Genomic DNA, 23,944 nt, shown 5'->3' with positions numbered 1-23,944 from the left:
ACATTTAAGTTAAGGGGATAATAAATCCCTTATTATTTTAAAGACCGGGTCCAACCTTTATTGAGGTCTCATCAGTGAGTAGGTAGACCTGGATAATACCAAGGTTTAAGTGAACAGAACTTATGTACTTTACTATACGAACCGGTCTGGGTACCTTCACTCATAATGTAAAACAGTAATACATCTCCTAGGAGCTGCGTTTTGCATTATGAGAAAATATTAAGGACACTGATCGAAGCTTGCTCCACCTTTGCTCCGAGTTGCCCTAGTATTATACTACCAGATGTTGACTTACGCTTGGACTTGCCGAACGTTCTTCGGCATGAAACTCTTAGATTTCAATATTTGAGTTTCTTATTTGGCTTTAAAATAATCAGGGATTTATTATCCCCTTAACTTAATTTATGTCACCGAAAAAAATAGCCTCTTGGCTCTTTATTGTACAAATTACATTTATTGACTTTGAAAACGCATCTGACAAAGTTAAAAGAAGCATTTTATTTAGCATATTAAAAGAAAGAGAAATACCAAATAATATTCTAAAAGATATCATAAGTATATATGAAAATAATCAAATACGAATAAGATTAAATCATGAGCTATCATATACGAGAGAGATAAACCAAGGAGTCCGACAAGGATGTCCCCTTTCACCAACTCTTTAATATTTATCTAAATGAAATAATAATAAAATGGAAAAAAAATTTCCATCAAGGTATTAAATTTTCTCCTACAGTGAACTTAAACATTCTCCTTTTTGCTGATGACCAAATAATAATTACAAATTCTGAAGATAACTTACAGAAAGGTATTTTAAATTTAAATGAGATAGCCAAAGATTATGGTATGATAATATCAACAGAAAAATCAAAAATCATGGACTTTAAAGGATAAGATCTAGTAAGAACTAAAATAGTAATAGATAACAAGATTTTAGAACAGGTGAATTCATTTAACTACCTAGGATGTATGATTACATATAAAAATGAAAAAAGATATAAACCTAAAAATTGCAAAATATTTAAAAATAACAGGTGTAATTAACTCCATATTTAAACCAAACTTAGTACAAAAACACCAGACTAAAAGTATACAATACATCAGCCCTACCAATCCTATAGTATGGAAGTGAAATCTGGACAATAAAACAAAAAGACAAACAAACAAAGATTAATAACAGCTAAAATGAGGTTTATGAGAAAAACTACAAAGTATACTTTATTTGATCAGAAAAGAAATAAAGAAACTATTTTATTATTATTATTATTATTATTACGTGACACCTCCAGGGAGTCCAAAGACTCATCGAGGGAGGGCACTCTCCAACTCCACCCACCACAACGAACCGCAACTACTTTCATCATCTACACCAATCTCATCTACCACCACCACTAGTATTTTCACAGATAATCGCAGACATCCATGCCCATAGAGGGATTCGAATCCGCAGCCTTTTCGCTAGAGAGTGGATATGCTAACCACTCGGCCAACCAGGCCGGCATGAAAGAACTAAACCAGGAATCAGTAATAGAAAAAATTTAAAATTATAAACGCAAATGGATGGAACACTTTGAAAGAATGAAAACATAAAGATTACCAAAACAAGCCTTAAATTACAAGCCATTATGAAAAAGAAAACCAGGTTGTCCTAAGCCAGAACAGGCCACTTTAGGCCTAAATCCTCCATAGGCATGATGATGAATTTCAAAATAATAAATTGAAATGATTTGGTTTGCATGATTTTATGAATGAAGCAACTAAAGATGAGGCCAGTTTATCGGGTTAGTTTATATGAAAGTATAGTTCATATAAATGTAAATATTTATTTGTAATCCTTAATCTTTTTTGAAGAAAATAAGATTTTCTTCAAAATAAGATTTTGAAGTGTAGATACCAAGAAATGTGTAGATACCAAGAAAAGGAAAGGTCATCAAAGAACAACATGGAGAAATGATTTACAAAACTTTGACATGAAATGATGGACATTAGCTAAGGACAAAAATTAACTGGAAATTTATTGGGGAGGCCAATATCCAATAGTAGATGAAAAAAGCATGAAGAAGAAAGTTTTATTATCCATCAAAATTTGTCTTGGAACACAAAAATCAAATATCACATTTATGTATTTGGGTTCAATTATGATTTATGTTTGAATATAAAAATCATTCTTCAATAAAACTGCAAATGAGTTGCTCAACAAAATCATCATCAGCATCAAATTCCTGAAAGCTGTATAACAAAGAGGAGACCTCCACATCGCTTTAAAGGAATGTGGAGAACAACCAGGGCTTCACACCTCATGTCCAATCCTCACCTTCTCGTGGTGCACCCTATTAGGTATCTACCTGGATACTGAATGAACAAGAATGGCTGGCAATACGGGATTTAGCCGACCAAATTGTATTCTTACTGGCTTACACCAAAATATAAAATGATGGTACAACATGACAGAATTTCATGCCAGCTAGGACGTCGGCGTTGTTTTTGCAAGGGAACCAAGGCGAACAGCGAAAACACAGTTACTGGAACAAATCCAAAAACACCCCAACCCATCACCAGAGTTCAACATTTGTATTATCAATATAAGAAGCCTGAATGGCAAAGAAATGAAGTTAGCTGAGGAACTGGATAAGTTCAATCGACATAATAGGGGTGACTGAAACAAAAAAAGACAAAATCTGGTGAGATTTTTCTGAGCAATAAATACAAAATGTTATATTCAGGCAATGACAATCAGGGAAAAGGTGTAGCTATAGTATTGAACACAAAATTCATTATATAATTAAATAAACAACTGTAACTGATATAAAAAAATAAATTTTCAAAAAAAATCTATTGCATTTATATTACTTAATATTATCTACAAAATCTAGCGAATTTAAAGTGAAACACAGTACTCACTCTTGCTGAGCACCTCCAAATGTTTTTTTAAGGGAAGAATTATGTGCTGAAACTTGATCAGATGAATTTTCTGAAACTCCACCTTGTTGAACAGCTGGTAAGGAACCAATATGAGCTCCAGGTATGGGAAAGAAAATATCTGATTCCAAATTATTATCTCCACCAAACTGTTTCTGCTTTTCTCTTTCTTGGGCAAGTCTCCATTGCTTCTCTTGTTCAAACCTTCTTCTTTCCTCTTCTTCTTTTTGCTTTTTTGCTGCTTCCTCTAGTAATCTCTGCCTTTCAAGTTGTTGTTCTTGTTCTTGTCTTTTCTATTATTAGAAAATTAAGCTTGATTAGAAGATGCTGCACTTTTTTTTTTTCCAGTAACAACTACACTGCATAACTAAAAAGGTACTGCTGTTTGACAGCAGCATTTCTGGATTATTTAACCATAAGCCATTTAACCATTAGTACCAAATCCATGGTACTAACTACAGGTTTGTAACATTTTGCACATGGTATTGTCTTTAACACATTCACATCAAGAGAAAGGAACTTCTTGGATATCCTTGAACAGCAATTTATTTATTTCATATGGGGTTTTGCCCTTTCCTCCCCCATCCTTTAGGATGGGTTGAGCCCTCCTAATGAGGGAGTAAGCATGTATTTTATGACTGTAGATCTGTGTGTGTGTGTTCATGGGACTGGTTTTTGGCCAGCAATGAGATGTTTTCTCTTGTATTGCATATCACATATTGTAACAATCTTCAATCATAACCAAATCTGCTTGGTAAGGAGAGGAGGGGAGTAGAGGAAGAATATGTATGTTTCAGGATGTATTAGAAACCAACCAATAATTGAGGAGAATTCTATATTTCACTGGCAGGGCTCCAGAAATATAGCTTAAATCTACTAGCCACAAAATTTTACTTGCCCAAGATATTGGTCTACTTTATATAAATGTTATGATGACAATTAATTGCTAGAAAATTTTTCATAATTTTTATTTTTATTTATTTTATTTATTTTTTTAAATATTGTTATTTAATGAATACAATTATCTTGCAGAGACTAGTCAAAGACCAGATCATGTGACCGAGTGCATTGTGAAAAGTGAATCTGACTCCATATCGAGTGCTACCAATGTTCTTGTTTTCATTAATTTTATTATTTGTCTTTCAGATAATTTATATAAATTCAGTCAAAATTTAAGCAATTAAGAGCCACAACATAGCTCATCACAATTTAGTTTGTGTTTTCTTTTATTTATCGTTTATGATGAAGACTGAACTTATAAATTATCCGAAAGACAAATAATAAAATTCATGAAAACAAGAACATTCATAGCACTCAATGTGGAGTCAGATTCACTTTTCACAATGCACTCAGTCACATGATCCAGTTTTTGACTAGTCTTTGCAAGATAATTGTATTCATTAAATAAGAGTATTTAAAAAAATTGCTATGAAACATTTTCTAGCAATTAATTACACTAAGCTAATTCATGTTGTAAGCTATGAAAAAATCTCAGAACAATTACTATATTAGAACTGCATACTTTTAAAAGATATTGGAGGAATAAGATGGATAGATGTATAGTATATAATTGGATTGTGCCAATTTTAATTTTTGTGTTTTACCAGTTTATTTTGTTAATGAAATTATACTGTGATAAAAATACATTTTTTTAAAATAACAGATTGTCTAGTACATATATGCTGTGCATACCGTATATATATGTAAATTTAATATTGAACTAAATGAATGATTTGATTTCATTAAAATATATTTGTTGGAAATGAAAACTATAATTTAATTTAAATGTATTCAGGATATGAAAAACTTACTTGTTTTGCAATTAAAACCTATGTGTTTTCTCATGTGCAAGATTTACTGTTTTCAAGTAAAGCACCATAATTATAACAAGTAATGGCAGCTCATTTTTCTCAATTCTTAACTGAAATGAAAACCGGAAGTGTTACATCCGGTGGAGCATGCATGGAGTGAAAAGAATACTACAATACTGCTGTGAGAGAAATTAGTTGATTTCCGGAACTCAAAGCAGCTATTTACGAAGTCTTTCACATAGAAAGAAAAATGTTTAACAGTTATCAATTGTGCTATGACAATGATAACTGTTGGGGAAAGAAGATATGGCAGGTTGTTTTTTAATTAGTTTTTTTTTTTTTGTGGTCTTTCATATAGAAAGAAAAATTAAATTCCGTACCTTAAAATATGGCTTTTTAGAGTAAACTAGCAATTAAAATTACAAGTGTTTTTAATTCTTTAAAAGGGAACACTGTAGTGTTAAAATTAAGGATTTCAAATCCAGAAGTTTCATTTCCAACTCTCTGGAAATAAAATTGCCATAATAAATTCATTGACAGCTACATGATCAATACTTGACAGAGAATTAGATGATGTTTTAAAATGGAAAAAAAAAAAATGTAAATTATGCAAAGAAAATAATATATTTCGAATGCATTTAGAAAGAGGCTGAATGTTCACTCGCCACTTGTCTCTGATCAATTGCCTGTGGTGAGCGTGTGAGTGGAATTCTGGAGCCCTGTTCACGGGTATATTTAAAAATACTAAAACGTGTAAATACGTGAAACAACAGAATGACTGGCAATTATAGTTGTAGCGTATGTTGTGTGTCCAGCATATGTAATTTTATGTAGAATTTGATCTGAAGTAGGGCAAATTACACACGATCAGACATAATTAAAAAACTTATGAAGGGAGCGAACGCAATTTGTTTGAAAACGAAGAATAGCTTTCACTTTTCAAAAATAAAAATAATGAATAACAAACAGTGGGTCCAAAAACACTGTTTGTACTTTGGAAAGGGCTTATTCAGTGAAATAATAATTTGATCAGGTAATTTATTTAGGTGTGGCAGGAATACATATGGTTTGATGAAGCAGCAAATGCAAATCATCCGGTGCAATTTGTTCAGTGGTTATGTGTATTCACTTCCATTTTTTATTTATATTTTGTTTTCTAAGAATTTTCTTTTATTCGCTAATGATTAGAGTACACTTTTTTTCTCATAATCATATATACATCAATAATTTTTGATCATCACTAGATTTATCTGCCTGTTAAAATAACTGAAATATTTTACTTGTTCTATAGGTTCTCTATTTAGGAAGCAGTTGAAGTTTTCTACTGTGTCCTATTTTCATTGTTTTGGTCTTTTTATTGCCGATTTTTTTTTTTTTTTTTGGTAATTTGTTACAGCTATTATTCAGCTTAGTTAAAGAATCCTGGAGACTTGCACTGGATTTCTTTAGGAGTGCATCATCATCTGCAAAAAGCAAAGAGCTAAGTTTAGTACCTGCGATTTTCAGTTTTAATGCCACTATATTTCGTAATGCAATTCCATACAGATGATGAATAAGAGTGGAGATTGTATAGACTTTTTTCTTTTCTTTTTTTTTTTACACTTGATTTTACATCAAACCATCTTCCTGTATTTCTTTCAATTCTATACAACTTAAATATAGACTATGTACTGGTCTGTATGATGTTTCATTTCCATATAACTGCAGTGTTTTGAAAAGCTTTTCACTAGACATGTCATATGCTTTTTCCAGATTTCCAGATCTACAAAACTTACATCAGATCACTGTTATATTGTCACAATTTCTCAACTATTTATCATAAATTTAAAATCTGATCTTGACAACCTCTGTTTTGGCCTGACCCCAGCTTGAACTTCTCCAAATTTCTGTTCCACAATTTTTCTTAGCCTCTTTTTAAGTGTGCTTGCATAATAAATCTTAGCAAGAACACTCAGCAGAAAAATTCCTCTGTAATTCTCACATACAAATACGTTTTATTCTCCTTTTTATAAATGGAAAGTGCAAGAGCTCTACTTCCATCATCGGGAATTCAGCCTTCTGAATTATGTGGTGTATCCAATGCAAAAATGTTGCACCTCCATATTTCAGCATTTTGAATGACTCCATTTACTCCAGCTGCCTTTCCACATTGCAGACTTTTGACAGCTTTTTCTACTGATATGTACTCTGTTTGCATTCCTCATTGACAATATGTTGAGCTGATTGTTTCATTTAAGAGTCTGTCAAAGTAATTACTCCATTACTTAGAAATGAGGAAAGTACTCTTTTCTCCATTTCTAAGCTTTTCAATACCCTCCAAAACATTTTACCATCTTCCTGATTATTTATCTTCTAAATTCTTACCAAAGTCTTCCCATGACTTTTGTTTTGCTACTTTTACACATAGTTAACTCTCTCACATTTTTCTATATATTCTTTCAGGACATGTGCAGACTTATTTACTAAGAACTTTCAGTATGCTTTCTTCTTTTCCAACACTTTAAATTCTTGTCTACCATGGTGCTCTTATTTTTCTATCCTTGTAGATAACTTCATCACATGCCTCCTAGTTAAATCAATTAATGTTTTCTTCAGAGTTTTCTCTGAGGCTCCAAGGCTTTGTTCTTCTTGTATTCAAACTGCTTCATTTTTTCTTGAATAATGCTTGTATAGTTGACTCTACAGTTAACCTGTAAAAGCTGTTCAACTTTCTTTTTTTTAACACTTTCTTACCTATTGTCCTTTTCAATGTGATATTCATTTTTATCCTACTTAAAACTGATCACTTCTGATTTCAAATCATCTGTATAGTCTTGTATCCTTAACTAGCATGAAAATATCACTATCAACAACAACAGAGTCAATGAGATTTTTCTTATATCTTCTCTTTATATGAATTTGTGAACATTTATGCTGGAACATAGATAAGAAATGATTAATCCATATCCCAAATAGAAATCCAACAGGTTTTGTTTGTTTTGGGTTTAATGTTGCAAGGACACTATGGTCATATTGTGCCAGTACACAAGGTAATAAATAAGCAGCAAAAACATGTATAAACACTAGCATATGCAAACAAATGTAAAAGATATACAGAAATAAATGTAAAAGGAGTATAAAAGTGAAGAAAAATTCATAAATATATTCATACAAAGCTAGGTGTTAAAGGCATATACACCCTAAGTTAAACTAATAAAACTAATATGTACATAATTTTTTAAGGTTTGATTTGATGGAGCTTATTATTGGTCTCTCTATTTCATGATAACTACTACTGGGATAAAAGTTTGTGTCTGATGATCTACTGGTAATGTGTATAGGACTGGCAGGTGATGCATACTTGAGAAATGAGCTAACCTAGTTGCAGAAACTACAGCCACATTTCTGTTAATTCTAATGTGGTTTGGAATCCAACAGAAGCACACATCCAAGTGTGGCTTCTGTAACAGAAAGTATATGCTGGATTTGAGAGAGCCCTGGATGTTTCTGTAGCTCTAGATATCTTACTGCCTGTAGAGAACTTTGTGTGAGTACATGTAATGCATCTTTGGTAGCATTGCAGTTATACAACCCTTGTACGAGGGTGTGTGGAAAAGTTGTGATAATCACCATGAAGGAATTGAGGTAGAACCATGTAACTTATACTACATTATTTTACATATTCCCCATGAAGTATTATACACTTCTTATGATGCTACCGCATCTTTGCAACCCTCTGAGAAACATATCAGTTTTGTCCTAAGTGTTTACAGAACTTTTCAGTGCCCCCCCCAGCTGTAGTATAAAGTAAGCTTTATCACATACAGCTAAGCAGTGAAGTCATCACATTCTATTCAGATCTGAGCAGATATTATGCTCTCAAGGAAGAGAGTACATGAGGCCCACTAGGCTGCCTAATTTTGAACCATCTGCGAAGACAGACACAAAATCAGAGTATTCCCTTCTACATGCCTGAAAGAGCTACTGGTAGACAACAGGAGGGATGGAATGTTTGGGTAGCCTGCAGAAACAAAAGCTACAAGGTGGTGTATATAAATGCCACCACATTCTGATCACACAAAACTTAGTCAGCAGGGATTTTATTTGTGTAGCATATACCCTAACCTAACCCTTGTTCTTCCAATCTCACCCATTACGATACGATACTCAAATCTCTATTCAAGATGAGATTCACCTCCTCAGGATATCTCTAATCTCAAATCTCTCTTGACACAAACATATCACAAATATTGCCTCCTCTGTATCCAAAAATTAGGCTCTCTCTTTTGCTCAAGGCAATACTTTAACTAAAAACAGCTTCTAACTCTATACAAATCTGTCAAACCATTGAACACTGCTCTCATATTTGGGGTGGTGCCCCTAAAAGCTCACTGAAAATACTGGATTCTTTACAGAAAAGAGCATTTAGATTGATTGACGACCCTCTTACTAATACACTCCGCTCACTTTCACATAGACATTCAGTCTCTGCAGCCTGAATCACCTATAAAACTTCTATGGCTGCTGACAAAATTGGCATCAATAATTCCCCACAACCTCTTGCAAATCTGCCCAAATGTGTGCAGCAACTAATCAACACTGTTCAACTCCAAATCCAAGGAATAAATTTCTCCTCTTCTCTGGAACAGTCCTCTGGAAGTCTTCCACCACGTTTTTCCCAAGGAATACAACCCACAGCTTTTCAAATCAAATGTGAATAAGTTCCTTATTGCCCATCCATGTTATTAGCATACTATAGCTTGACCAACCTCTCATGGATGGGTTTTCCATTAAAAAAAAAAAAAAAAAAAAAAAATATATATATATATATATAAAACAAGGACAGCTGTTGATGTCAAACCAGTAAAGATGGTTCATTTACCTCCATGTACAGACTGGGGATCAGTGACATCTGAAATTCTTTAGATGCAATTATATAGCTTAATAATGGTCGATAGGATCCATCCATCGCAAAGTACACTCAGAGAATAATCAATGTGTATCAATCTGTATCAATGTGTGATACAGACAAAGCAAAGAACATCAATCACTCCAAGAGGTGGAAGTGTTGATGTGATGCTCCCTATGTTAGCAGTCCCACTCTTCGATTCTTCAGATGTTGTGTTCCAGTAGCTGACTTTTCACTGTTAACGCTGGTTTCCTTTCAAAAACAGAAGAAGCCTTGTTTAACCAGTTGCATCCCAGCCAGCATGAAATCTCATCATATGATTTCTGTTTTAAGTGAACAGAGAGTACAGTTTTGTCAGCTATATCCCAAATTGCCAGTCCATCCTCGTCTGTTCAGCACCCTGTGGATGATTACTAACAGGACACACCAGGTGAAGGTGCAGAGTGGACAAGAATTTTATTCCATTATTAAATACAGTACAGAGACATTTACACTATGTATTATATTTAGTGACAATTAGTGTAATTAGAGGCAAGTGGAATGAAATTGATCATACATAATGAAAAACATCTCCCCCCTCTCACAAACGGAATAGTGCAAACATGCAGGCAAAACAAGTTTTACTGTGGCACCAAACACAGTATCTAACTAAACACAATCTTAACATTCTTTTTTCAACCAATTACATATTTGGTTTAATCCTTTATCCAAGTGAAAGAAAACAAAGTTTGCGCCTGAAATATTTTCAGGACTGGGGCAACTCGTGGTAAAGGTGGTATAAGTTCTGATCGCTTGTCTTAGTATCCCATAATGCAAAGCACATATCCTTATGGGTATGTATAATGCTATACATTATGGAAAGGATCACCACCCAGACCGGTTTTGACCTTTATTGAGGTCTTGTAAGTGGGAGCTAGACCCAGAGGTGGTGATACTAAGGTGGAAGTAATGCAAAAGTCATATCACAATAACTTTGTTTGCTTGCACTTGGATAAAGGATTAAACCAAACATGTAATTGGTAGCATAGCCAAATGAAAAAACTTCCATCCTTTTTTTTTCAAATTTTCATTTGCAGAAAATGCATAGTAACTGCTGTTTATAAAGCAGTGACTGGATGCAAAAATCAAATGATTTATGTAAAGGAAATAAAGATGAATATATACGCGCGCACGCGCGTGTGTGTGTGTAAAAACATATATATATATATATATATATATCAGGGGTGAATATACTGGGTGTGCTAGGTGTGCAGTGCTCATCCACGAAATATCAGTATCACCGATATTATATTTTTGCATTTATTCCCGTTGAAGATTTTTCCCAATTGTTTGCAGACTTCGTGCGATTCCTAAAATTGAACATAATAATAAAGCATTAGTGCTTCATGAAGAGGGCACTTTTCGACATGTAAACATTGCGTCACATTCGCGTTAATAGCCCGGGTGTGATTTCAAAATGCATACACCTTTGAGCCCTTTGAAAAGATGTGAAGAGGGTGCAGCGGGTCAAATTCTTAGCGTTTTAGTATTTTTAAACTGCTGAGAAGGCGAGGCTGGATGAGCTAACATTTTGAGCTCACCCAGCACCTAGTGGCTGTAATTGGTTATTGTGTCAACCAATCCAATTGAATGTTGTCACTTGTCATGAGTTGAGTGCTTTCTGTATCTGATGGCTGTATTACAAACAGCTGTTACACATGTTTTCTGGAACTGAAAATTTGAAAGTGGATGTTAGGAGAAAAATGCTAATTTTTTTTTCTTTCTTTTGCTTGTGCAGTATAGCATCTGTTGAGGTTGCAAAGTTTTTTAACGCTATAGAGACATTTTTTATTCTAGTCTTCAGAAACAACAGACAGTAAAAAAATATCTATTCCTGAATAAAAATGAATATTCTGTGTATTAAAAGACATTGTTGATCTACAACAAAATACCAGCATATGTGAGATTGATAAGGTAAGTGTATGTAATTTAATATTATTTTACTTGTTTTATTTAGGATACTAAATAAAAGAAAAAACAACAACTAATGAATGTGGGATTCCCGAAAGTGTGGATAATTCCGATAATGATCGGATGTTATGTATACTGTCTCAGTAAACAAAATAAAATTCTTGGAAAACGGAGCAAAATATACATAACATAAGCAACAAATTTTACAAGATGATTTGCTGCTCCATCAAACCATATTTATTCCTGCAATACTCTCTCTCTCTCTTCATACTTTTTTTTTAAATTATGCCATCATAAATTCACTTATTCATGTTTAGACTTTATAGGATCGTGCTATTTGCTCCATCCGGCAACTTATAGAACACACATATCACAAATGATAATTATTAATAATTTGTTTGCAATTAATGAAAGTATTTCTACTCGCTTATTCTTTCCTTTCATTTCCTATTCTCACGTCTTATAAATGATGGTTCACATATTTTCATCTTTGAGTATTTCAAATATATCAACCAAATATAGTATTCTCCTTCATTGTTGTTTTCTAATAAATCCTAAAACAAACAGATTGTTCTCCCACTCTAAGCAGAAGTATTCAAAGTTATTCTGCAATTAATTGCACCGGACCAATTAAGATGAGCGCTGATGCATTATACACTCTCAAAACTTTCATACATCGATAAAAATGCAATCACACGGTCATGGGCATCTGCAGATTGGGGGGGGGGGGGGCGCTTCTCCCTGGGATCGAGTAAAAAATTCCACAAATTATAATCGTAAAAGTGATTGAGATATGTAATTGTACACCCTCGACCCTGGGATGCTTTGTCTGTCTTAAAATTTTATTATGGGATTTTAAGCCTGTTTTGGCCCACGGCGGGGTAGCCATAGAACACGTGTTCCTGTTTTTGGTTCATCTTTTTCTGATTTGTGAAAAAAAAATGTTCATTACTGTTGTGAACAGAGACCAGTTCATTTTCCCTCTGTGTCTAGTGAGTCACTGAGTGAAGTATGAATTGTAAATTTATAGTGAAACAAATTTAAACAGAAAAATACATTTTTAAAAGTTAAGTGTATGTAATTTAATATTATTTTACCTGTTAGTTTTATGATTTTTTTGCTTTTAAACTGAAATAATTTAATTTAGGATTTTGGGATGAATTAATTAGTTGATTTTTAATAAAATATGCTGGTCAATTATTTTATATATCAAATTGTGCTAAAAACTGTATTAATTCTGAATACTTTTTTCCCAAGAATTAAAAATCATTAAAATCAATGTAAAATGAAAATAATGTATTTATAGTTTACATCAACAAATAATTACATCAAAAAATGCTAAAATACGTTTATTGATGTAATTATTTAATTAAATCAATAATTATAAAAATTTATTGATGTAATTATTTGTCTCCAAGCTTTGCCCTCCCCCCCTCCTCTGGAAAATTTTCTGCGGACACATGCCCATGCATACGGTCAAATTGACGTGAAATTTGTAGCGTGGGTTGCATAACCCACATGACAGCACACCCAACTGAAATGGGCATGTGACGCCACTGATATATATATATATATAAATAAATAACTTGAAATTCGAACTGCATCTGAGATTTTCTATATTATTAAAACAGTTCACAATACTAATTTTACATGCCACATATATGGAAAACTGAAAATTCTCCGCCCAAAGCAGAAGAAACAACATATAGTAAACCAAGTTCCCACAAAAAGCAAATCACATGCAAACAAATGCACAGCATGAACACCTTAAAACAAAAACACACGCATTTATTTTAGATGTTGAATAGAGGAACTTTTTCTAGTCACATCTTTTTTTACACCCAGTTCCTGCGTTAGTAAATCTTTGGTTCAGACAAGCAGGGTTTGCCTACCAGAAACCTGGGATTTTAGCCCTGCAACTCAGAAAAAAACAAATGCAGAACTTGTACATCAGACAATATCAGTTAGGGTTAGGGTTAGAAATGCAAAATGGTGGCAGTTATCTGCTTCCATGCCTCATTACCTGCAAATTTATTTACAAGTTGTAGATTTGCAGAGGTAGAAGTGAACTCAACTCAGCAAGGGTTAAGGATACAAACCAGGCTGACTATAGATCTTGATATACATATAAAATAACATACATACATCTTCAAGGCCCACCTTTCCTAATTGGGTTGTGGGGGCAGCAGCTGCAAGAGGAACTTCCAATGGTCACGATCCTCCGCCACCAAGCTTAGGTGTTCTGGTGGGATTCCCAAATGTGTCCACTCAAGGTTTTGGATATAATCTATCCAGCGAGTCCTTGGCCTTCCACATGGTCTCCCACCCTCTGGCTTGACAAAGAGGGCCTGCTGAGGGAGCACCTGTGTTATGTTGGTATGGGCACCTGGTCAGAATGCCTCTCAACATGGAGAAGCAGTGGTTGAGTATTGAGGGTTTCCTGAATTGCAGAGCTTCTGACTCTGTGGGGTCGTGTCAGCCCACAACCCCTTGAAGAAACCTCATTTCAGCCACTTAGATTCGTGTCCACATTCTTTCGGTCATTACCCAACTCTCATGACCATGGGTGAGGATGGGGACATAGACTGTATTGAAGACAGCCAGCTTTGCCTTCTGGCTTAGAAATGCTTAACTCCTGCTTCAATACTACCGAATGGCCAAGCTCCCGCAATATTGAGCTTGCTGAGCCAATTCGAGTATCTAGCTCTACGTCCCACTTTCCATCATTCGTGAATATGGACCCAAGGTATTTAAACTTCTCCACTTGCCTCATTGGGACTCCACTTACATGTAGAGTGCACTGGGATGGTTGTCTCGAGACCACAAATGTTTCAGTTTTGGCCACACTGATCTTCATTCTGGCGTCTGCACAAACAGCTACAAACCTATCCAGGGTCTGCTGGAGGTCATCTGCAAAAAGCAGATGCCCAATAAAATAAAATAAAAATCTATAAAAACAGCACTAGTTCACCCTTGAACAACACTGGTTTGAACTGCACCAGTCACTTATACACTGATTTTTTTTTTATAATAAATATATTTAAAAAATTTTTGGAGATTTGCAACAATTTTAATGAGCCTGTGTAGCTCAGTGGATGTGGCGTTTACACACCATCGCGCTAGGCCGCACAAAGGAAGTCTTGGTTTCGAGTCTAGTCGGCGACTAGAGGAAATTTTTCTAAGCCTTTTTTCGACCGGTTCCCGAGTTAGTCGATCTCTGGCACGGGCAAGCAGGTTTTTCCTCCCGGAAACTCGGGTTTTTCGTCCTGTAAACTCAAGAAAATCGACCGTAGAACCCACATTATTTCAGACATTAAATATATTGTGTTAGGGTTAGAGACCACGAGATGGCGGCACATTTGAGCCGTCTCTCTTCACTGCGTACCGCTTAATTAGTGATAGCCTTGGGCCATCTGTCTCTGATTGGGTACCAGTGGAGATTGAACTGCCCACTCAGTCTCCAAAAGTTAGATAGGGCTAAATGGCCTCGCCTACTCCCGTATATACGGGAATAAAAAGGCGTTAGCTGATTTTTTTTTTTTTTTATTCCAACAATTTAAAAAATTCCTTGATGAACACCATAGCCTAGAAATATAGAAAAAATTAAGAAAATGTTAGGTATGTCATGAATGCATAAAATTATGTAGATATTAGCCTATTTTATCATTTACTATCATAAAGTATACATAAATTTATTATAAAAGGTTATTTTATTAAAACTTAAGCTTACGCAAACACTTACAGACCGTATATGGCACCGTTCACAGTTGATAGAAATGTAAAAAAACATTAAAGATGCAGTATTAAATCATAACTGCATAAAATTAATTGTATTACATAATGTATTACTGTAACAATTTCGTAGCCACCTCCCGATGCTATTGTGGTGAACTCAAGTGTTGCAAGTATCTGCTTAAAATGGTGTGTGATGCTATCATCTCTGCATGAGCAGTTCGTCTCTCCAGTAAATTGCGTATTGCAGTAAAAAGTGATCTCTTGTGGTTCTTGCATATTTTTCATCATGTTTATTGCAATATCATATACTCTGAATAACACCATGGGACTCATACAAAGTGCCACTAGTGATGCTGGAAGTGCTCCCAAGAAGGAAATAAAAGTCATGACATAACAAAAAAAGTTTGATTTGGTTGATACGTACAATAGATTGAGGTCTGCAGCTGTGGTTGCCAGCCATTTCAAGATAAAAGAATCCAGCATAAGGACCATTAGAAAAAAAAAAGAAAAGGAAATTCATGAAGCTATCACTGCAGTTATGCCAGCAAGTGCAAAAACCTCACACTTTTTGTGCTTGCTGGCATAGCTGTAGTGACAGCTTCATGAATTTCCTTTCTTTTTCTTTCATGAGCTGATAATTTTAGAAAGTTTGGCTTAAAAAATGTCAAGATAACAGGCAAAGCAGCTTCTGTCGACCAAGAGCCAGCAGACGAGTTAGATGCCATTGTTGTTATAGATAAAGTTGTAAAAGCCATCAAGACTGAAACAATAAGTTCCTGCTGGAGAAAACTGTCCAGATGTTGTGCATGACTTCACAGGATTTATGACAGAGCCAATCAAAGAAATAATGAAAGAGATTGTGGATATGGCAAAAAAGATGGGGTTGTAGGGTTTCAAGATATGAATCTTGGAGAAATTCAAGAGTTAACAGACACCACACCAGAGGAATTAACAGAAAACGACTTCATGGAGATGAGTGCTTCCAAATCAGTGCCAGACAATGAGGAAGAAGACGATGTAGAAGCAGCAGTGCCAGAAAAAATTGACATTAGACAATTTGGCAGAAAGGTACTGATTATTCAAGACTGCTTTTGATTTCTTTTACGACATGGGCATTGAAACTAAAGCAAGCGGTGGAAGAAGGATTGGTACAGTATACAAACATTTTTAGAGAAATGAAACAGCAAAAAAAAAAAAAAAAAAAAAAGATGATGTATTCCCATAAAGTTACACCAAGTGTGCATGCCTCCTTTTCCACCTCCTTTTGCCTCTGCACCCCTGAGACAGCAAGACCAACCTCTCCTCTTCCTATTCAACGTAAAGACGACAACGTAAAGAAGACCCTTATGATGATCCACTTAATGAATAGTAAATAATCAAGCTGTACAGTTAATAAACTGATTTGTTGTGCAGGTGTGCAAGTGTCTTCGTGTGAAAATCTAATAACTGTATGACATGAACTCTATGAGATGTTTTTGTGTCATCATTGCCTAAGTATTCATCGTGTAGAACATTGTGTGCAAGACTTGTATGGAAGTGTCATAAGATCTATGCCGTCGTATGCCTATGTAAGGATAGCCTATCCTTACATAGACATAAGATGAGTGACATTTAATAGAAAATTAATGCTTTCTTATTGTTTTATAACTTTGCTTTCAAAGAGTACTGTACAATACTGTATAGTATACCTCTCTCTCATTATTGGATAAACTGCATATTAGCCTATCATCACATGTAAGTGGTTTTTTTTTTTTTTTTTAAATGTTACAATGTTTTCCCATTAGGAATATGACTGTAATTCTGTATGCATTAAAAATTTTATAACAATTCATTGATTAGTACATAGGCTAGGCTACCATGAAGCAATTGTATCAATTACACTAAGCTATCATAAAGCAATTATATTGCTGCTTCTTCATTATCAATAAATGAATTGTTATACCTGTAAATAAATATGAATTTCTTTTTCACATTATCTTTTCATTTTTGATGTCTAGTGTTAGTAATACGTATAACATCTATAATGTTATACGTATTATCATATCATATCTTATCATATAAGACAATGTTGATGAAGGAACTGACAGACAATTCGTCTTGTAAACATATGATGTAAACTTACAGTATGGATAAATACAGTACAGTACTGTAAATGTATTTTCTCTTCATTATGATTTTCTTAATAACATTTTCTTTTCTCAAACTTACTTTATTGTAAGAATATAGTATGTAATACACATAATATACAAAATATATGTTAATTGTTTATGCCAGTCAACAGTATGCTATTAGTAGTTAAATTTTTGGGAAGTCAAAAGTTATACGCGGATTTTCGACTGCGCGCGCGTGTGTGTGTGTGGGGGGGGGTCAATGCCCCTAATCCCCGAGTTGTTCAAGGGTCAACTCTGTACATGGACAAAGATGGAATCTGTTAATATGTTTCTCAAAGAGCTGGAGATTGGGGTAAATGTTATGGGAAAGGCTGTTCCAAAGAACAGAGGAATATAGAATGAAATAAGAGGAGAGGTTGGTACAAATTTGGAAGTGAAATCTGTAAGGATGATGACCAGTGTATGAAAATACCTATAAAAAAGGGGGAAGAAACAGAATGTCTATTTAGAAAGAAACTGGAATGGTTTGTGAGGTTTCCTGGTACAATCATATCACTTCTATAGCATCAAAAGCTTGCATAAAACTTGGAACCCCTTTTACAGTCAAGATGGTACTTCTCTGCTGAACAATTACTCACTCTGTACAAATCAAAAATCCAATAAACATTGGAATACTGCTTTCATGTATGGTGTGGTGCACCTAAGACCTCCCTAAAAATTCTTGATGCTGTTTGGAAAAGGGCAGTCCGGTTGATAAATAACACTTCTCTTACAGACTCTCTTCTCCTCCACTACCCCATAGAAGATCAATTTTTGCATTGTGTCTCTTCTACAGATATTTCCATGGCTACTGTTCAGCAGAACTAGTATCCATTGTGCCTCATATTCCTGCCAGATCTACAGGAACTTGTGCTACAGCTGTTCAACATTCTTTTATAGTTAAACTGCATACTCACTGAACCTGCTACTCCCAGTTATCTTTCATTCCCTCCACCTCAATTCTGTGGAACAGTCTCCTCATGAAGCATTTGCAAAGGACTACAATCTTCAACAGTTCAAGAAGAATATCAACAGATTATCATATTCCTGACACCACAACTGTTTGCTATAGGCTCCTCGGCCTTTTGTGTGTAGAATAAATTGTGTGTGTGTGTGTGTGTGTGTGTGTAAACATTATTTACTTTTTGGTTACAGTAACTATTCAACCTGTTCCTTTGAATGTATGAATTGACAGAAGTATGCACTAACTGCATATTCTTCTGTCAGTTCAGCTATAACTGAGACATGAGCCAGAATGCATATGTTCCCATTCATGTGTCGTTTCCTATCTAGGAGGTCGACTACCATGATGCGACTCATGGTTAACTATGGGCATAATGACATGTGGTGAGAACCTCATCTCTTCCACACATTGTCATAGGCATTCAACTGTCATCCGTGTGCATTCATGAGGCTGGTATGCCAGTTCTGAGGGATGAGAAACCTGAGTTTCCGGGTGAAAAAATCCTCTACCTCCGTATGAGACCGGCTAACTCACCTTTAGTCGAAAGAGACTAGATAAAGGTTCATCACATCATAGATGGGAATCGAACCCAAGTCTTTCTGACCAAAGGGCTTTGTCTACACCGACTGAGCTATGGAGGCTCATGTATATGTTACATGACTCATATCATGTGATTTACATTTGAATGCAGTTAAGTGATCTTCTCTTCTCTACCTGGTGATGTTCGTGTTACACTGGATGAAATACACAGGAGCTCTTAATAAATTTTATGTTTTTCTACAGATATTAGCTGTGTAAGTATTTAAGTCTAAGACATGTATTTCTTTATAACTTTTTGTATATCAACTGTAATTGCTGACTTGATATAACATCCGATTTATAACATATAATTGTAGCATTTTAAATAGCTTTAGTACTGGTAATTTGCCATATGCCATTTTCAGATCTACAAAACTTAACTCTGCAAAAACCAAATGACAACAATCAACAGCAAGATGATATGGAACGAATAGATTTTAGGAAAGCATGTTAGCATTAGGAATGGATGAGCAGAGCTATTCTCAGCTGATAATGTCACTTTAACATAACGGGAAAGATTAGCAAAACAGTTTTTTGATGCCAGAACTGCAGGAAAAGAACCCGGAGGAAGACCAAGTCCTAGATGGATTGATGCAGTTAGAGGTGCTTCAGATGACTGAAACATAAGACCTGACAATACTGAAGTTCTGACAGATAATATACTAAATTTGTAGGAAAATGTTTGTGAGGAAGTTAGTAATAATGTAAACTTTCATATAGTACAATCATAGAATTCCTTGAGTACATATCAGAAATCTGAAGAGGATGATGACTAGAATGCTATGTACCATGAAAATAAAGTCAAGTTACTTGATTACAATTCTAACATAAGGAAAAGATGACATTTCAGGAAAATATAAATAAATAATTTAAGGCATGGCATGGTCCTCTATAATAACACAAAGTTCCAAAATATTTATTTTTATAGAAATCCCACCAATGAAATGTCAAAACCTACAAAAATGAATACTGCTTGTGGGAAAGAGTTGGGAACTTTGCTCTGGAATGTAAACTTAAAACTTCAGAACTTCTTTCCACAGTAACAAATTTCATACATAGCACACTGAGATGAAAATTAGTGTGCTATATATAAAATGACCATATGATGCAATGAAAACTGTCTGACATCTAAAAAATAATTACGGGAAAAAATAAACTGCTAACTGCTCAGGAAACATGAAATCTTCCTTTAAATATTATGCCCAATGGCATTTATAACCAAGTAACTTGGCTTCTCACAAACCTAATCTTAGTAATATGTCAATTAATCCATAAATCTAGCTGTTAATGCATGAGTGTATTCTCCCATATATTTACAGTGTGTGTTGAGTTGCAAGAAGAAAATTCTGCACCTCCACATAAAACCAGTTAATTCACCTTCAGGTGAAAGCCATTTATAAATGCTTCTTGCATCCTACATGAATTCAAACAGTTCTTTTTAAGCATGTCATCACTACTGACTACATTACAAAAGCACCAATTTTAAATTTATAGTTAAATAATTCGCATTCAACCAATGGATATCAGTGAAATTAGTCATATCAGCAGAACCATCTGTTTAACAAATAACTGCTAAAAAATTTAATAATTCTATACGAACAAATATAGGTGGACTAAAGGTTAAATTTCATATCAGTATACAGAAGCAGCATAATCAACAATTACCTTTTCTTCCAACCATGATTCATATTCTGTGGTATATCGCTCTTGTAAGATGGCTTTAAGTTTTTCTGCAGTGGGGAATACTTCATTTAGCTTCTGAAATACAATAGATATGTATTCAGTGGAATTATCTTTAAGTGTGCTATAAAAATAATAACAGAACAAAGCATGTTTGTTAAATATAATTATTCGGTTTTGTGACCACATGTTTAATAAAGAAAACTGTTTTTAAAACTAAACAAGTACTAAAAATAACACTCGACAAGTTTCGTTAGTCGTCAGACTAACATCTTCAGGGGTAAAGAGACTAAATGTTTAAAGCACAAACTACTAGAAATTACGAAAATTAGTTCATTTGTTGGTATTATGAACATCTAAACAGTTTGTTAAAAAACCAAATAACAGATCTATACAACCGTTAATGCGTGTTAGTTGGAGACAATGCTATTTGTTGTCGAGTTCGGTGGTTCACTCTCACTCTGTCCGAGGTCTGAAATCGGTAAATTTTTAATAAACGATGACCAAACTTGATTTAAAATCAAACCTTGGTTTTTGTTGCATTACGTAGGAATTTTAATCATATTTGCTGCCTCTTTCAATTATCTTGTGAAACAATTATCTATATAGAACATGTTTGTTCTATCCCAGAGTACATCATGACCGGTAGAGGTTGTGTGAAATGCCAATCCCGATTTATGTTCTTTCTTATTTTGTACGTCCTTTTGATGTTCGCGCATGCAGATTTCTCCTGATCTCCCCGTCTGGCTCACACATAGCAGATGCCACACGAACAGTGAATATTATAAACCCCTGGTTTTTTCATTGGGTGATGTGGAGGTTTTGGAGGATGAAGAGATTTTGATATTTTTTCAAGTGGCAGGAAAGTCACTTTTATGTTGTATTTGTAGAGAAGTTTGGCTAATTTATCTGTTACATTCTTAATATAAGGAAGGGTGACTGCGTTCTTGAAATCTTGTTTATTTTAAGTTTCTTGTAGGTGCTGTATTGAAAATTTTCTTAATTAACTTAGTATTGAAACCATTCAGTTGTGAGATCTGTGTTAAGTATTGTGTTTCTTCTTTCCATTTTCCTTCTGTACTGGGGATGTTGTATGCTTTATCCCTTAAGGTTTTTATTAGGCCTATTTTTTTGCTTGGGGTGGTGATGTGAAGTAGCGTGCAGAAATCTTACTGTGTTTGTTGGTTTTCTATAGATGGAGAACGATAATTAGTTTTTTCTTTTATTAATTTCTATAAGGATGTCTAGGAAAGGAAGTTTTTTTATTTTCTACTAGTTCCAGAGTGAATTTTATGTTAGGATGTATGTTATTAAGATAGTCTTGAAATGTAGTGAGTTCTAGTGCTGTCCTTGGCCAAATGATGAAGATATCGTCCACATAGCAGAGCCATATTTTTGGTTTTTTGTGCCAGTTTTGTAAAGCATTATTTTCAAAATTTTCCATGTAGAGGTTTGCTAGAGCTGGTGAAAGGGGTGAACTGATTGCTAGTCCTTTTTGTTTCCGGAGTTTGTTATGGAAAAGGAATAACGATTTTTTATGCAATGTTTGTAGAGCTGTACAATGTCCGGTGGGAAGAGATTTTCTAGGATGTTTACTGTTTCATTTCTTGGAATCTTTGTGAAAAGGCTGATTACATCTAAACTCGCTACTACGTCTGAAGGATGTATGTATATATCTTTTACTTTTTCTATGAAGTCTGTGCTGTTCTTAATGAACAATGGTGTTTTGCCAGATTTGAGGTAGGAGAGTCCTTCCGTCCACTATCGGTCTTAGTGATATATCTTTTTTATGAATTTTAGGGACTCCATATATTCTAGGCACTAGTGGGTGTTGTTTGGATTATAGATTTCTTTTGAGTTCCTCAGACCAATTTGGTATATTCTTGATAAGTTCATTGGTTTTGTTGCAAGTTTGCCAAGTGGGGTCTCTGTCTAATGCTGTGTAGGTATTGGAATCTTCAAGAAGGTTTTCATTTTGTTGTTATAATCTTCTGAGTTTAAAATCACTGTTGCATTGCCTTTGTCTGCTTTTATTATGACTATGTTTTTGTCTGATTTGAGTTTATTAAAAGCTGTGAATTCTGTTTTTTTGTAGATTTTTTGGTGGTAATTTCCAATTTAATAGTAATGCTGCATTTTGAATGCGGATCAGATCTGCTATATCTACTGGTACATTTCTTGTTCCTTTTTCAATTTGGGTATTGAAAACATGTTTGTTTTTCTGTTAAATAGATTACCACAAATTTGACAGGCTGAGTTTTTATAATTGTTTCACTTCATGCCTGTAGGTGGGTACATAATCAGATACATAATGCAATAAATGAGGCAAATTGAAATTCCTATAATTTATTCATTTAACATATAGAGGGATTAAATATATCATTCAATATTCAATATAGGCAAGAAATAATCAGGATTATCACTTGAAATAAAACTGATAATACTCTCCCAAATAACATATTACAAGGATTAAATGAAGCATTAACAGAAATGATAAATTACCAGATAAAATTCTCATAGAACTGATAATATATGCAAGAAATAAATTTAATAAAAGATCTCTAGCATTACTAAACAAAATATATAACACTGGTAAAACATAGTGACCGGAACAATAATGAGTGTTATAAGACAGGGGTGGCCAGAGTTATTGCAGCAAGAGCCATAGTTACCTACCAGAAATTGTTAAGAGCCACAAATTTACTTTTTGGAAGATTTTTAAGGTAAACATCAAAAGCTTCCTTAATATCAATGCCACGAGTACTATCTTTCAATGCTATTAAATCTAATAATTCTTCTCGCATCACTCCATCCTCAAGAACGAAACGAATAAAAATTGCTAATTGTGGTTGGTCTGTAATGTCAGTTGATTCTTTTATATCTTTTTAAATTTTCTGACAAGGTAATATAAATATAACTACATTGCCGAACAGCAATGTAGTTAATTGAAAAATTAAATTAAAAACAATAGAAAATTAAGAAAAGTTATAAATATTTTTATTTGTTAGTTGAGTCACAATAAAACTTAAAAAGAGCCACATGTGGCTCGCGAGCTGCAATTTGGCCACCATAGTTATAAGATATCAACTGATGAAATTTTCGTTATATGGAAGGTGGGGAGAGAACATGGGGGCATCCATAGAAGTTAAATTTATTTGCAGTCAAGAAAGGGGTAAGAGCTAGGTTTTTCTCCCAGAGAGCAGGCTCTTACTCCTTAGGGGAAGGGAGGGCATCCAGTGTGAATAAATTTAAGGGAAGGTATTGCTGG

General features: G+C 34.3%; 1 protein-coding gene across 1 annotated transcript in view; it reads right to left on the bottom strand.

Annotated features, from left to right (window-relative positions):
- Nucleotides 1-23,480, bottom strand: part of LOC150099237 (STAM-binding protein-like) — a 77,475-nt gene extending 53,995 nt beyond the window's left edge. The window contains exons 1-3 of the mRNA XM_090404290.1: nucleotides 23,353-23,480; nucleotides 20,662-20,800; nucleotides 2,902-3,212 (exon numbers count right to left, since the gene is read on the bottom strand). Of these exons, the coding sequence (XP_090260416.1) occupies nucleotides 2,902-3,212; nucleotides 20,662-20,800; nucleotides 23,353-23,480 (578 nt within the window). The remainder of the gene's footprint in view (nucleotides 1-2,901; nucleotides 3,213-20,661; nucleotides 20,801-23,352) is intronic.
- Nucleotides 23,481-23,944: the final 464 nt, after the last annotated feature.

The sequence above is a fragment of the Typopeltis vanoorti genome, chromosome 14 (assembly GCF_054136105.1).
Source record: "Typopeltis vanoorti isolate ZY-2024b chromosome 14, IOZ_Tvanoo_1.0, whole genome shotgun sequence".
NCBI classification, from domain to species: Eukaryota; Metazoa; Arthropoda; class Arachnida; order Uropygi; family Thelyphonidae; genus Typopeltis; species Typopeltis vanoorti.
The sequence above is the reverse complement of the archived record's forward strand: the minus strand, read 5'-3'. Positions and strand labels throughout refer to the sequence as shown.